General features: G+C 28.2%; 1 protein-coding gene across 3 annotated transcripts; it reads left to right on the top strand.

Moving 5' to 3' along the window:
• The first annotated feature begins 114 nt into the window (after window positions 1-114).
• LOC132946896 (uncharacterized) lies at window positions 115-14,345 on the top strand. Of its 3 annotated transcripts, XM_061017010.1 has the most exons (10): window positions 115-308; window positions 6,337-6,549; window positions 6,614-6,690; window positions 7,500-8,228; window positions 8,295-8,570; window positions 10,361-10,444; window positions 10,522-11,297; window positions 12,777-12,877; window positions 12,952-13,190; window positions 13,898-14,345. In XM_061017010.1, exons 2-9 carry the CDS (start codon window positions 6,365-6,367, stop codon window positions 13,175-13,177), a joined length of 2,454 nt encoding a protein of 817 aa, XP_060872993.1. In that variant the 5' UTR covers window positions 115-308; window positions 6,337-6,364; the 3' UTR covers window positions 13,178-13,190; window positions 13,898-14,345. The 3 variants fall into 3 exon arrangements, with proteins under 3 accessions (XP_060872993.1, XP_060872991.1, XP_060872992.1); XM_061017008.1 differs by having other exon boundaries at window positions 7,500-8,570; XM_061017009.1 differs by lacking the exon at window positions 115-308 and adding an exon at window positions 5,177-5,861 and having other exon boundaries at window positions 7,500-8,570.
• The last annotated feature ends 516 nt before the right edge of the window (window positions 14,346-14,861 follow it).

The raw sequence follows: 14,861 nt of genomic DNA, 5'->3' as shown, positions 1-14,861 counted from the left end.
TTACATCGTTTTTTCCAATGGTCATCAGCAAAACTGCTGACGTGTCTTATAGTTATGTGGTTATGTCATGGGTATGACGAGCGTCGCACTAACAAACGTTTCCTGAATGCGGCTGAACAAGGACGGTGCTGAGTTATTACATGTTCGTTTATTGGCTCGTTTCCTAGGTTCCGACTACTGTTAACCAAGATATACAACCGCGGTTCCGACCACGAATTAAGTCACTGGATGCCAAACGAAAACCGGTTAGGTCAGTTTTTTTGCGAAGTCGACTGTTGTTTAAATTTCATTGCACACGCAACACTCAGGTATGATTGTTTTATTTATATAATAACATTAATATTTAAGGGGATTGGAAGCACCGTATATATTTCACGTTTTAGACCTAAAGGCCTGACAGGAATACGCATGCTTAAAATAATCAGATTTCAATTCTGTAAAATGATTTTAGTTGATCGACCTTTTTCTAGGTTGTTGTGGAAATCGATATTTGATATTTATTTAAAAATTGTTCTTAAATCTTAGTTTAGTTTTTACATTATTTTTATTTACTTTGGTGTGTTTTTTAAGAAAGTCAAACTGTTATTCTAAAATCGACTACCACGATAACCTAGAAAAAAGGTCGATCAACTCGAATGTTTTTACAGAATTGAAATCCGATAATTTTGAGTTGACGTATTATTGTCAGGCTTTTAGGTGTAGATTGATTAATATTAGTTTCTCGTTGGAACAAAAATATAATATATTATTTCATCAAATGCAATGACTTGTGCATGCGTGTGCGAACTGCCAGTTGTTTCCAGGAAATTATAACGAATAATGCGGGTGGTACCTACTGGTGGCGCACTGGACACTAACACAAATGTTTATTTACTACTCATACAACAGCACTACGTGAATCAACGGGTGGTGGTGACCAGTTGCCCTCGACCAAATGTACCAGTTGCCCCCAACCGAATGTACCAGTTGCCCTTAATATTATATACACGATTACAATATGTAGCCTGTAAAATAGGTAAATATACAAATAATAAATAAAATTAATTATAAAAATATAGTAAAATGGTATAAAATGAAAGAACAAAATTCATATGCTTGGAATTATATTATATACCTACTTAATATTGTATATTAATATTACAATGTTGTATTTTGTAATAATTACTAACAAAATAATATGAACACAATAAAATAATAAATATTATAACTATGTGGCAATCAATGTTATAATTTGACAACAAAAAAATTGTGTTTGTGTTCGATAACCAATTTTAAAAGCACCGTTTCATCTTCACTCACCAACAGCTTTGACGTAACGACTTTAATGTACATCACCATTTCACACCCACTTGTGTAATGCGATCTTTATAAAAAGTATAATTATTTAAAACTAACAAAACCTTGCCCTTTTCACTATACACTCGCGTAATATTTTCCATCGTGTTAACAACGTCAGTGCTTTTCGTCTACTAAAATGTACCTATGAAAGACGTAGGTATACATCGTATCATATAATAATTTCTAACAACCATAAAAATACTAATAAAGATAGGTTTAATAAATGATAATAATTAGCGTATTCCGATAAAGCCTAATATAATAAATTGTCGTTACTCGTTACCCACGCGATAAAACGGCTATCCACTTAGACGCGCCCAAATTTACGCGTTTTAGTAAAATCCTCGCTTTGCACCAATTAGTAGGCTGTTATTATTAATACAATTTTCATTTTATCCATATTATTTGTATAATATATTTATTATTTATTACAAAATACAATATCATATATAATTGCAAATATCAAAATTTGATTCTATCCTTTTATACTATTTTACATTATTTTTATAAATAATTGTATTTATTATTTGTATATTTACCTCCCCTATTTTACGGGCTATATATTGTAATCGTGTATATATTAACATATGAGGGCAACTGGTACATTCGGTTGGGGAAACTGGTACATTTAGTTGAGGGTAACTGGTACATTTTGCTCTAGGTAGTTGGGGGGGGGGGGGAATTGGTATAAAAAAGGTACATTTGGGGGCAGCTGGTACATGCCCGAATCAGCTGATAAACTAATTGCCTGTTGTTTAAACTCCTTAGAAACAGAGCGTTTCCACTGTTTCCAGCCCCCGGCATATTATATTAATATTATATTGTTAAGGCGGGTTTCCACTATACACGTTTTCCGTGTACACGAAAAATGTTCAGCTATGTCCAACAACCAGTGTTCGGATTAGATAAGTATTTTTTTATCTAGATAAAGATAATGGAACTCAAATGTATCTAGATAGATATAAAATATAACTTACCTCATATTTTTCTAGATAAAGATAAAGATGAATATTTATTCATCTAGATAAAAAAAAGATACAATATTTTTTAAATGGGTTTTAAATTTAGGTAAACTTTAGTTGGGCACTAGGAACATAATAATTATAATTATATAAATAAAAATAATTACATTATTTATAAACCATAAATTTGGTTTGACATTTTTATAAATATTTAAAATGCGTTTGTACAAATTTGCGATTTTTATCAATAAAAAATGTATCTAGATGAATTTATTTAGATTAGTAAGAAAATTGTCTAAGATGAACGTTTATAGATACCTTATAACTATTTATCTAGATAAGATAAAATATGATAAATTATCTTGATAAGTCCGAACACTGCCAACAACCCGGTATCGTGGTTAATCGTATGGTAACTTAACCTAACCAATCAATCACAGCAATGGATTTGTCTGCACGTATACGCGTACGTGCATAGTGGAAACCCAAGGATTACCTATATATATTATCTATAAACCTTGGTGGAAACCCGCCTTTAATCTTATCTCGTTTGGATTTAACGTTTGAATGACAGTCTTCGGGGAGGCAGATGTGATAGGCTCAGGGCATTATACACATATTCTACAAATTCGCTAGATTAAACCTGTGTGAAAAATAATGCACCGGGAAATTTGGACCATATCGTTTACATGGTTCACTATCCCGATGCGGGATAATTTTAAACCGGTCAAGTTTAGCGATGATATTTGTGGATTGACAGTAATATATATTATACTATACTCCTTTTAATAAAATATAATAGCGTATTTATTATATCAATAATTTAATTGTGAACGACGAACGTTTTCGCTGATGACCTTGGCAATTGGGATTCGTATATTCGTATTAGACAGCGTACCTATTATATAATTATCACATACATATATTATGTACCCAGTGTTGGGTAGTAACGTAACGTGCGTTACTCGTTACTGTAACGTAGTTACACTTTTCCGTAACGTTATGGTAACTTTGTTATTATTATTTTTGAGTAACGCAAGAGTAACTACGTTAATTATTAATTAGAAGTAACTTAGCAGAAGAACGCGTTACATTATACATTTTTTGGGGGGGATATATATTGTGGTGCTACTTCACGGGTGGTGCACACCTTTTTGAACGAATTGCGTCCCGGATGAATTTCGTGTTACTTTTCCACTTAACAACTTTTTTAGTACCTAGCTTCCAAATTTTATTTTTAGTTTTGATAATATTTTTTGACAAAAATAATAATAAATAAATAAATTAAATATTTAATATAAACATAATATTATTATATGAAAACTAGCTTTTAATGGTTTGTACTTTTATAGATATTTTTAAAAAAATATAAAAAAAGACTTTCCAATCAATATGTAAATATGGATTACATGCGAGACAATTAGAGATGCATAAGATAACATCGTACATCGTACAACACCACAGTTATAAATATAAATACCTACAGAAAAAATTTAAATAATATGTGTTTATGACTTATGATTTATACTACCTATAATATTATATTTTTACAATTTAAATTTGTTATTAAATAGGTACGTGGATATGACGATTTGTATTATGATATTATGTTTTCACACTTTCATTTTTTATATAACCATGGGGATTTATGATATTATATTTTTACAATTTAATTTTTTTTTTTTAATATGTGAATATGACGATTTATATTATGATATTATATTTTTACAGTTTAAATTTTTTATATAATATTTTTATTATTTCAACATCACTTTAGGAACCACTCAACTATAGATAAAAAGGTAACATGAATTGTGTCCCGGACGCAATTCGTTCAAAAAGGTTCGTTTACCTGTTTTGGTATGCAATTCATGTGCGCCCTTCACGGGATAATTTTGCTCCTCGTATTCGCACCAGAAAATGTAATTATATTAATAATTTATGTAATTACAACATTTTCCCAGTATAATCTAATATAATTATATAAATTAACGATTTTGTGTTAATGGTCTCTGTTTTAATTTGAAAATTTAATTTTATATTTTAGCTGCCACCTCAATTATAATAATTTTCCACTAATCTACTACCCGATACCTATTTAGGGTGGGGGTGGGGGGGGGGGGTTGATAGGGTGTATTATATCGAAAAAAAATTCTTCACGGGAATTACTCTCAGGTTTTATAGATTTGTCGGATTTTGGTGACTATTTTTTTATATGAAAAAAGAAAACTTCCTACAGCCCACGTCGATTTTGTATTATATTTCAAATAATTGTATTAATAATTTGTAAAAAATGCTTTTTATTTTGTATTTTTTTAAACATATTTTAAAGTTTGAGAATAAAATATTGAAAAACAGAGATCAATGCAGGCTGTAGAATATTTCCCTAGCAATTAAAAAAAAATCATGAAATTTGGTTGATTCTACAAAGCGAGGCGGTATCGTTATTCCCGCAGACTCTACCAAATAATGATCCTGATTTTACTGTATGTAACAAAGAGAATGATAGCGATAGCCAAACTACCCTTGTGTCAGAAACAAGTGAATCAGATTTAGATGGTGCATCGCCATTTAAAAAAATTAGTAATAATTTACCAATATCGACAGGCCGTGAACCAGGACGTCCGAGAAAAACACATTTGTCTACATCTTCGAAAACTCCAGTGAGAACTTGGCTTCCAGATGATAATGATATTAACAATTATCTATTCAATCCAAAATCTGATATAGTCGGTATTAATCCTGATTTATTCGATGTATTATTGGATGGTACATCTTTCGGTTTTTTCAAAATAATTGTCAGTGACGCAATAATTATAAAAATTGTTGAAGAAACTAATAATTATGCACAACAAAAAATTAACTTAACCCCAATATCACAATTTAGTCGCTTGTCAAAATGGATTCCAACAACAGTTAAAGAAATACAAAATTGGCTAGACCTTGTTTTATGGATGGGTTAAGTGCAAATGCCAGAAATAGAAATGTATTGGAGAAATTCAATTTTTTTTTTCAACAACGTCCTTAAAAGTTAGAACTATGTGCTTATTGTGCAATAGGTATGTTTGTCAAATTTGTTTCAATGACACACATCGTAGCCCGTAGTGTTCTGAAGTAAAATGTTTGTTATAACTTTGTGAGAAAATAATTTTAATTTTCAAATTGTATAGGTACTACCATATTGAAATTATAAAAAGTTTGTTATTTTATGTCAATTATTTTGAAACTAAGCTCCTAAAAAATAAAAATATAAAAGAAAGCCTAAAAATGCCAAAAATAATTTGTTGAACCGCCCAATTTGAGGTAAACCACCAAATACAATTTATCACCGCCATTTGGCCTTCCGAGATAGCCCAAATTGCGAGAAACCGCCTAATCTGGCAACCTTGGACTCAAAGGGATCATGTGGATTACGCGGTTGATAATAAGATTATCAAAAACAGGTGATAAGCAACCGGTATTATACATTGATAATCAGAGTGCTATACGTTTAGTTAAGAATCTGGAATTTCATAAAAGCACAACACACATGGACGTACGATACCACTTCATTCGGGAAAAGTATGTATGTATGTATGTATGTATGTATATATGTATGAATAATTTCAGTACATTGGGACTGAATGTATTGACGTTAATATTGAGTTAAGGCTTGTATTAGTTTTATAAATGGCGATGAGGATATCTAACATTGTTAGGGGCGACTTTGTTAATTATAAGATTGATCATTAACTAAGGATTTATTTACTTTAAATTATTTTAATGGCGGGTTTCCCTCTCCATAGCCCTGCCTGTATACAACCATATTCGCGTTAATAATAATTTACGACTAACAACAATGCTGTGGGTGGTGGTGATAAAATTGTATATTGTCTAAATATTCAATTGAGCTGGTCCCTTAAATTGAACCCTTTTTTATTTCACTTTTTATATTATTTTATCCTTTTGAATTTGTTTAACATTTGTGGTTTGTTAAACTTCAACACTAAATATTATTTCACTAGTTAAATAAATTGTTATTTTATACTTTTTATAGGTGATTATTAAATACCAACGTTGCAAAAATGAGTGTACCGAAGACTAAAGAAACTCCCACTTACGCATTTGGTACTGGAGTTTGGGTAAAAAAGCTCCATCGTATTTGGTGGCCGGGTATAGTTGTTGATCCCCTTACGACACCACAAGAATTAGATCTTGTGAACAATGTTGAACATATTGCTATTGTTAAATTTGAACAAGAGAACAAATAGTAAGTTAACATTTAACAATACATTTTGTTCTTTTATGACATTAATTTTTAATGCTTTTAATAGTGAAGTTGTTGGCATAAATGATCAAATATTCCTGTACATGTGTGATCGCAAAATAGATTTTATTGAAAAAGGACTCTGTAAGTATTAATTTTTGAATTAGTATAATATGTACCTGCCTGGGTTGATAATACACGCATATAAACTGTTATATATGTTACATGTATAATACACTACGTATACAACTGTATAACAACTTAAATGTATGTGTACATTTTTATTCTTTGAAATTTATAAAATTTATTATTATTATTATTATTTATTATTCAATGTTCGTTAGAAACTAAATTGATTTTAATTTTTAATTAATGTCCATTTACTTCGTTTACAACTTTTTTTATGTAATAAGTACCTCTTATATATTGTATTGGCATTTTTAATTCTGTATTAATATATGAGATAAAGTGTTTACTCTTTACATATATTTCAGTTAAATAAGAAAATAGATAAAAAAAAAAAAAAATCAAACTAACAAATGACGCATCTAACGCATCAAAAATCCAAAAGATTAATTTGATAAATAAATTACTACATAAAAAAAATTTATCTTAATAAATTTATATTTTCTTTAAATTGTTTATAAAACAAATTAAATACTTATTTATTATTATATTTTATAAATAATCCTGTACATTTTAATAAAGATAAACTGATAAATTAAGATATAATTAAATGTCCGTGGTTACCACTGATTGATATTAATTATTATACTTGATAGTTTCTGTTCAAGGCAGTAATGATAATAAATAATTATAAATTTATACAGTGTAAAAAGTGTAAAAATGCTGCGTGTATAGGTAATACCTGTTTTATACTTAACTGTATTATATATAACCCTGGTACTTATAACAATATTTATTTTCTTACATTGTTTCCATATATTTTACAGCATCATTAAAAAAACAAAAAAAAAGAGTTAGTAAAACTGACGAGGATATGAATAATTTTAAGAAAGTGATAATATCAATGGAAAGTCTTTTTGGAGGTGATGTGTGTATTTTTGAAAATTTAGAGGAAAAACAAAAAATAGTGAAGTCGGTCATCAAACAATTCTCTCAGACATTAACAAAAAAGTCTAAGAAGAAAAAAATTAAAAAAAAATCATTATTAGTACCTAAACCTGTTTCCAAACCAAGAAAATCAACTCAATCAAAAGTTGATAAGACATATAATGAACCAACATCATCAACTATTTATAGTTGCCAATCAGAAGTTGCCTGTAACTTCACAACTAGTCGCCATGTTCGCTTAGAACGGCATATTGCCTTAATCCATAATAATAAACGAAAGAATTTAAAGACTAAATCAGGGGTTAAAAAACAAAAACGGCAGGAAAAGTTATTGAATGATTGTGACCACCGTGATGAAAATGATGAACTCAATACAAGCAAGGACAATAAGGTACAATTGTCTAGTAATGTTACACAATCTTCAATTAATGAAGAAGTTGTAGAAACAACGAGTGCAGTTAATACTTTAGACCAAGTAAACAATTTTGAAAATTCATCGAGTTGCATTTCGAGTAGTATAAATAATTCCGATGCAAATATATTGACTGAAGATAACAATGTTATTGGTGTATCTCAGTTAAGTGAATGTAGATCTCAACTAATAGAAGGTTTGTTGGGGACTGATAGTCTATATTATAATGGCATAGTTACTAATGGCGTTGATATTCCATTAGTTGAAAATATTGAAACAGAAGACCGTACAATTGTTGAGGAGAATACTAATGGCAAAGAGAAAGTTTCAAATGATGTAGAAGTTAATCAGTTAAATGTCACCACAATCGATAAGGCTATGCCTATCGAGAACTCTTGTTCTGTAGATGATACATCTAATAAAATGGATTGTGAAGATGAAATCACTAAAAAAAAGTACTGCCTAATAGATGGTATACCAAACACTGAATGGACGGAAGAAGACGATTGGGAATCCACACCATCTACACCGAGAGAAGGTAATTACTAAATCTATACTTATATACATTGACAATTACATGAATAAGTATTAGTCTAATAGTTGCTCATTAAAAAAAAAAAAAAAAAAGAATATGGTCAAAAATAGATATAGTATGTTATATAACTTCCCTCATTAAATTTTACTTATAATAATTAATACAAACAATCTTTTAAAAAATAGATGTAGTATTATTGTATGTTATATAACTTCCCTCATTAAATTTTACTTATAATAATTAATACAAACAATCTTTTAAAAAATATACAATGACCTTAAATTATTGTGTGACAAGAACTTAAGGTCATTGTATATTTTTTAAAAGATTGTTTGTATTAATTATTATAAGTAAAATTTAATGAGGGAAGTTATATAACATACAATAATACTATATCTATTTTTTATTTTTTTTTTTTTGTTCTTTTCACACAATAATAGTCATGGTACTATATCTAGAATTCCATCTAGTTTTAAATATTGTGTTTAGTAGTACTTGTAGGTACCTAAAATAAACTCTATTCACACCATCTTAAACTATACACTAGAAAATGTTCTAGTAAGCACCTACAATTTTGAAGCAAAAATAAATAATTAGGTAACAATAATAAGTGAATATTAGCTGTCTTGTTTATATGGATTTGATTATGACAAAAACAAATATTTAAAGCAGAATTAATAAATATTTTTGAATTCTAAGTGGTTGCAACTATTTCTATACTGGTAAATAGTGTAAAAAAAAAAACATGTTCTATTATCAAAAATGATAACCTTCCATAATATTCCTTTCACCAGTATACGTTTTTGTAATTCAATTGTACCTAAAAACTAGTTTAATAGCTAATGGCTATCACGCTAGGTATAACACAATAACTACTATTGTGGGAATTGGGCTATGATATATGGTTTAGGTGATAGCAAAGTCCTGTCACCAATACACATATAAATGTATAGTTAATAAACTATTTATTAATGATGGTTGAAATTAAGTTTTATAGCGTTTTTATTTATAACAGTTCTGTGCAATCACCATAACTAATATTAAAAAAAATTATTGTTAATGGTTAATTAATATTTATGATAGATTCAATAGCTTTTTTTTTTAATAAATAAATTGAACAAATTTTTTTTATAGCTATTTGGTAATATAATGAAAGTGAGTTAATTCTGTTATTTGTTTGTATTGTATCCATTATTTTGCATTAGTAAGTTTCAAAGTTTTTATATAATTTGTATAAAAATCGTTAATATGTTTATAAGCTGTAGCCTAAAATTATTTTTAGAATTACTTTAGTTATTAATTACTAACAGACCAATTAAAAACAGTTTATGACAGTAATACTGTAAAATATTGATTTTTTAATTAAACTTTATTTAGTTATAAATAAATTACAGTAGCTGTAAAATGTTATTCAACTCTAAAAAAATCAATTGTGATACGTATCACACCCTGTTTTTATTGGCCCTTCTCATCAGGCAGTACCCACCACCTAAATATATTTTCTATTCTGGATAGACAAAGTAGCCACCGTGTAGCTTAAAAGACTAGGCTCAGCCCAACATGGAAAATTATCTGTAAACGATAATAATTATTTTGTATTATATTTTTAGATATTTTAGCAAAAGTATATATATAAAAAAAAACCTAGAAAAATGTTCTTGTCTTTTTAATTATTCAACATTTTTACATTTAAAATTCATAAATTATTTTTGAAAAATATATTATTTTTTTTTATTATTTATATTACCTATTATTTAATTATATTAAAACATAATATTATAATTAAATTACAGAGATAAGTACGTTAAACAATATACTCAAAACTAATCAAAAACAAGTATTACTTAAAGATTCTGAAGATAAAGAAAGTTTAAGAGGTAAGTAATCAGGAATTAATTCATATTTTGAAATTTCCTATGAAAACACTATATTTTATGTTCTTTTATGTAATTAGGAAAGTTTTCCTGGAAATTAATAAAAGGGTACAACGTACCCTATATCATAAGAGTAATAAATGGTGAACATTTAAAATTTGTATCTGTACGGATGGCTTCAAATCAGCTACACAACAAAAATTTACACGCAGATATTTATAAATGCACATTAGTAAAAAGTCATTTTATAACTGAAAATGAAGCTTTGTTATTAAATGAGATTAATAGAGAACATTCTGACTGTAAATACGGGGAAGAAATGTTTTTCGCAGGAAAAGATTATATCATCCATTTAGATGATGTTTGTGAATATTATACCTTCATAGAAATATGTTATGAACAATTACTGGGCAAAAATACTCCAGACCGAAAAAATAAATGTGGTTTTATACTTATTAACTCTGAAAGTTATGTGCCTTATTGTGTTAAAGATAGCAGAACATATGTTCCACTATTCTGCTTTGAAGGCACAGCCGAAATAGAAAACCTAAGACATGATATTATAGATATAGATAACTGGAACTTGGCCTATCTCAAGTTCTGTTGTAAAGTCCAGGGTATCAGAAATAATTTGTTTGCTAGTAACTCTTGTACAGTGAGCAGTCTTGACAATATCAAAAACTATTTTCCAAGAGAAACAATTTTTGAGGATTATTGGCCAAGCAATAGGCATAATTCACATCTCCTAGTTAAACAGAATAACTCTTCTACCCATGCCTGGACCAGAACGCTCACTGAAATAGAACCTGGTGAAAATACTATTTCCCATACTTTGACCACACCAGCAAACCAAATGGTATGAATTATGTAATAGTATATTAAATTTTTTTTATATTTTTGTACTTTAAAATATTGCTACTTTTTTTTCCCATTGTCTTCAAATGTATCATTTATTTTATGGTTATAATTATTATTAGCATTAACTATTAAAATATACTAATAAATACTCACTAGAGGGGTACATTTGTTAGGTTAAGAATACAACTTGACATTATTATAGGTATAGTAAAAATACTAAATAGTAGGTATACAGAATTACATACAATAGACATACAGTCTCATAGGTACTTGCTATTTAATTACTTTACTAATTAACTAAATTCAGTCGACAAATCTCAGGGACTAAAGCAGTGGCAGGAGGCGTATGCTCCGACAATAGCGAGTGGCAAATGGTGATAATTTATCATTTTTAGATTTTTCGGTTACAGTTTTAACTACACGGGGAACTTTGTCTTACATTTTCAATTCTTAGTTATACCTTATACACATTGAACATCGTGTACATTTTTAACAACACAATAATTTACAAATTGTCAATTTGATAAATGTTGTCAAAATGTCAACTTTAAATGATTATAAAAAAAGTTATGTATTTTTAATATTTTTAAACAGATTTTTTAACAATGTGTTAGGAGCCCTGTATTAAATTGTCTAACTTTTTGGCACCACGAATAAAATAATTGTATTGACATTTATAGAAAAAAAAAACTAAAACAATTGAAAGTTTCAAACAGCTCAAAACGTATCAAAATATTTCTAAATGTCTTCAAGTATAGAAAATTACAAGATAAACATTTAGTTCACATTTCATGTGTTTACGGTTATTCGTTTTTGAATTACAACAAAATAAGTTATACTTATTAAATTTTATTTGAGTTGAAATTTTACTGTTTTAAAATTACGATTCCAGCTGTTAAGAGGACGTGATACCCGCATGTGTTGTCTCCGTCTTAAAAGTGCGTAACATAACAAATTTTACGCTCAGCAGAACACGCATAGCTCCGTTAGTTTAAAAATTAAACCGAATTGACCTCTTATAAAATCTAAAGGTAAGATTATTATTTAGGCAACCTTATGGGCTTTTTAATATATTTTAATTTTAATGTGAGTTATGAGTATTATAAAATTTTAAATTGTTTGAATATCTTAAAATACACATAACTTGCTTTTAAATTAAAATATATTAAAAAGCTCATGAGGTTGCCAAGATAATAATCTTACCTTTAGATTTTATAAGAGGTGAATTCGGTTTAATTTTTAAGCTAACGGAGCTACGCGTGTTCTGCTGAGCGTAAAATGTGCTATGTTACGCACTTGTAAGACGGAGACAACACATGCGGGTATCACGCTCTCTTAATATATGTAGGATAATAATAAAGTGTTTGAATTCAATGGTCGGTTTTTTTTTTACTACTATTAATATTACGTTGTGAGCTATAATATATAATATTAATAAATCAACAGTTTTTTTAATTTATTTTTATTGGATTTTCAGGGTTCAACAATGTCTCAATGCAGCAGTTTGATAAAAAATACCGGTCATATTGTACCATCACCGCCTTTAGTCTGTGCAAGTAATACAGCACCAGTAATTGGGTAAGTGTAATCAAAATAATATAAATAATCAAATTTATAAATGCCTAAAAACAAAAAATTATTTTTGCTTATAGTAATACTGTTTCATACTCCAACATTGAACCTCCAACGCTACAACAGATACAACAACTCAACACATTGAGAAATGTTGAGCCGATTGTAATTGTTCCGGCCACAGAGATCATTGACCTAACTTCCACACTGTCCACCCCTGTTCCTCCAACTGTGCAGGAGAATTCTCTTCCTTATGAACGGGAATTGACGAGAATACCACGACGGAAGTGTGCCCGTGACATCTAGTCCTGCATACATAGTAAATTATGTTTAATATTTTAAGATTGGCTGAAGTTATTGGGGGCTAGAATAAAATAATATTATTTTTCATACCTTTATATAATATAAAATCTTGATACCTTTATATTTAAAAACAAATATACATTTATCCAAAAAAATAGCATGGACTTCAGACAATTTTGTATAACAAAGATAAGTAAATAAGTTGATAACGACCATTTAATAAACATAAGATATTATGGATTGAACTTTAAATTAATAATAAAAAAATTTTATTGTCTATGTTTTGTATTTAAATGCAACTGTCCATATTAAAAGATATTAGTTTCTCTAGGCTGATGATTTATTTCAATTTCTGTAGTTTTTCTGTCTACTAAATGTGTGTACCTACAGTATTTATGCTTGGTAATATAGTTATTTTTTTTTAAAACTTAATAGTTGTTCAATATTTTTCAACTTCTTACAATTGTTTTAACATTTTTTATTTGATCAATTGCAATATAGCAATAAGTATAACGGGTCTGTATGTTATTCAATTGAATTTAAAGTAATATTAACACAAAAAACTACTATTTAAACTTATTTGATATATAGAATACTGAATAATTTTTTATTTAAAATTATTTTCTATGTGTATAATACTTACAACCGTTTGTATTTAATAAATAAATAATATATATTCGGATTATATTTCGGATTGGATGGTGACATTCATTTGTTTGACAGTGAGCAGTTGGCTGTGTTGCTGGAAAATGGACGCATCAGGTTGATAGTTCCGGAAGAAACGCCAATGGCCATGCTACATGATATCAAGCATGTTTTGCTAAAGTTAAATTAATTGCAATTGTATGGTTTCACTACATCGACAACAAGATTCTAATTCTGAATGCCAATATATTATATTTTTGGGTGTTTTGTTCCTATAATTAATATGTACAAACAAAAACAATATTTATCTACACGGCCGTGACGTGTATCTATATATTATAATTTACTATTACAATAATATTATATATTTTAAATGTTATGATCATAATGGATTTTTGTCATTTTCCACTATTTCAATTATTTTTGCATTTATTTGAAGTATTAACTTGTATATTAATTTTAAATAATACACAGAACAGTGTAAAATAGATAATTGATTATTCTATTATTAATATTTAACTTTTGTATTGACCAATAAAAAATTGTAACTTACTATTTTAATTAATGTTGTTTTATTTTGTATTAAAAAAAAGTAAATATAAATCTCCTAGTGTCTTATTACAGATCATACGGTGTACAGTTTATCTACATAAAATAATATTATAATGTGATGAATTAAAAATAAGCATGTTGTTATTGATAAAACTACACCTTATAATAACTGTATATTAACTGACGTGGTATAGTTAGCTATTTTAATCTCTATATATAAAAATGAATCCAGATTTCCTTGGTCATCGCATCACGCGTGAACGGCTGGACCGATTTTGCTAATTCTTTTTTTGTGGTGTTCGTAATTGTCAGGAGAAGGTTCTTATGTAATAAAATTTTAGAAAACTTAACCGGAAAAGTAGGAAATATGGATGAAAAAACAACAACAGTGGCACCAACTGTCCAGAAAAAAATAAACTAAATAATAAAACATTTAGTTGCAGATTAAGATAATAATTGTGTATTGTATATTTCTTGCTATTGGTTCGGG

Source organism: Metopolophium dirhodum, chromosome 6, assembly GCF_019925205.1.
Source record: "Metopolophium dirhodum isolate CAU chromosome 6, ASM1992520v1, whole genome shotgun sequence".
NCBI classification, from domain to species: Eukaryota; Metazoa; Arthropoda; class Insecta; order Hemiptera; family Aphididae; genus Metopolophium; species Metopolophium dirhodum.
Note: the sequence above shows the minus strand (reverse complement) of the source record. Positions and strands in the feature narration are given on the sequence as shown.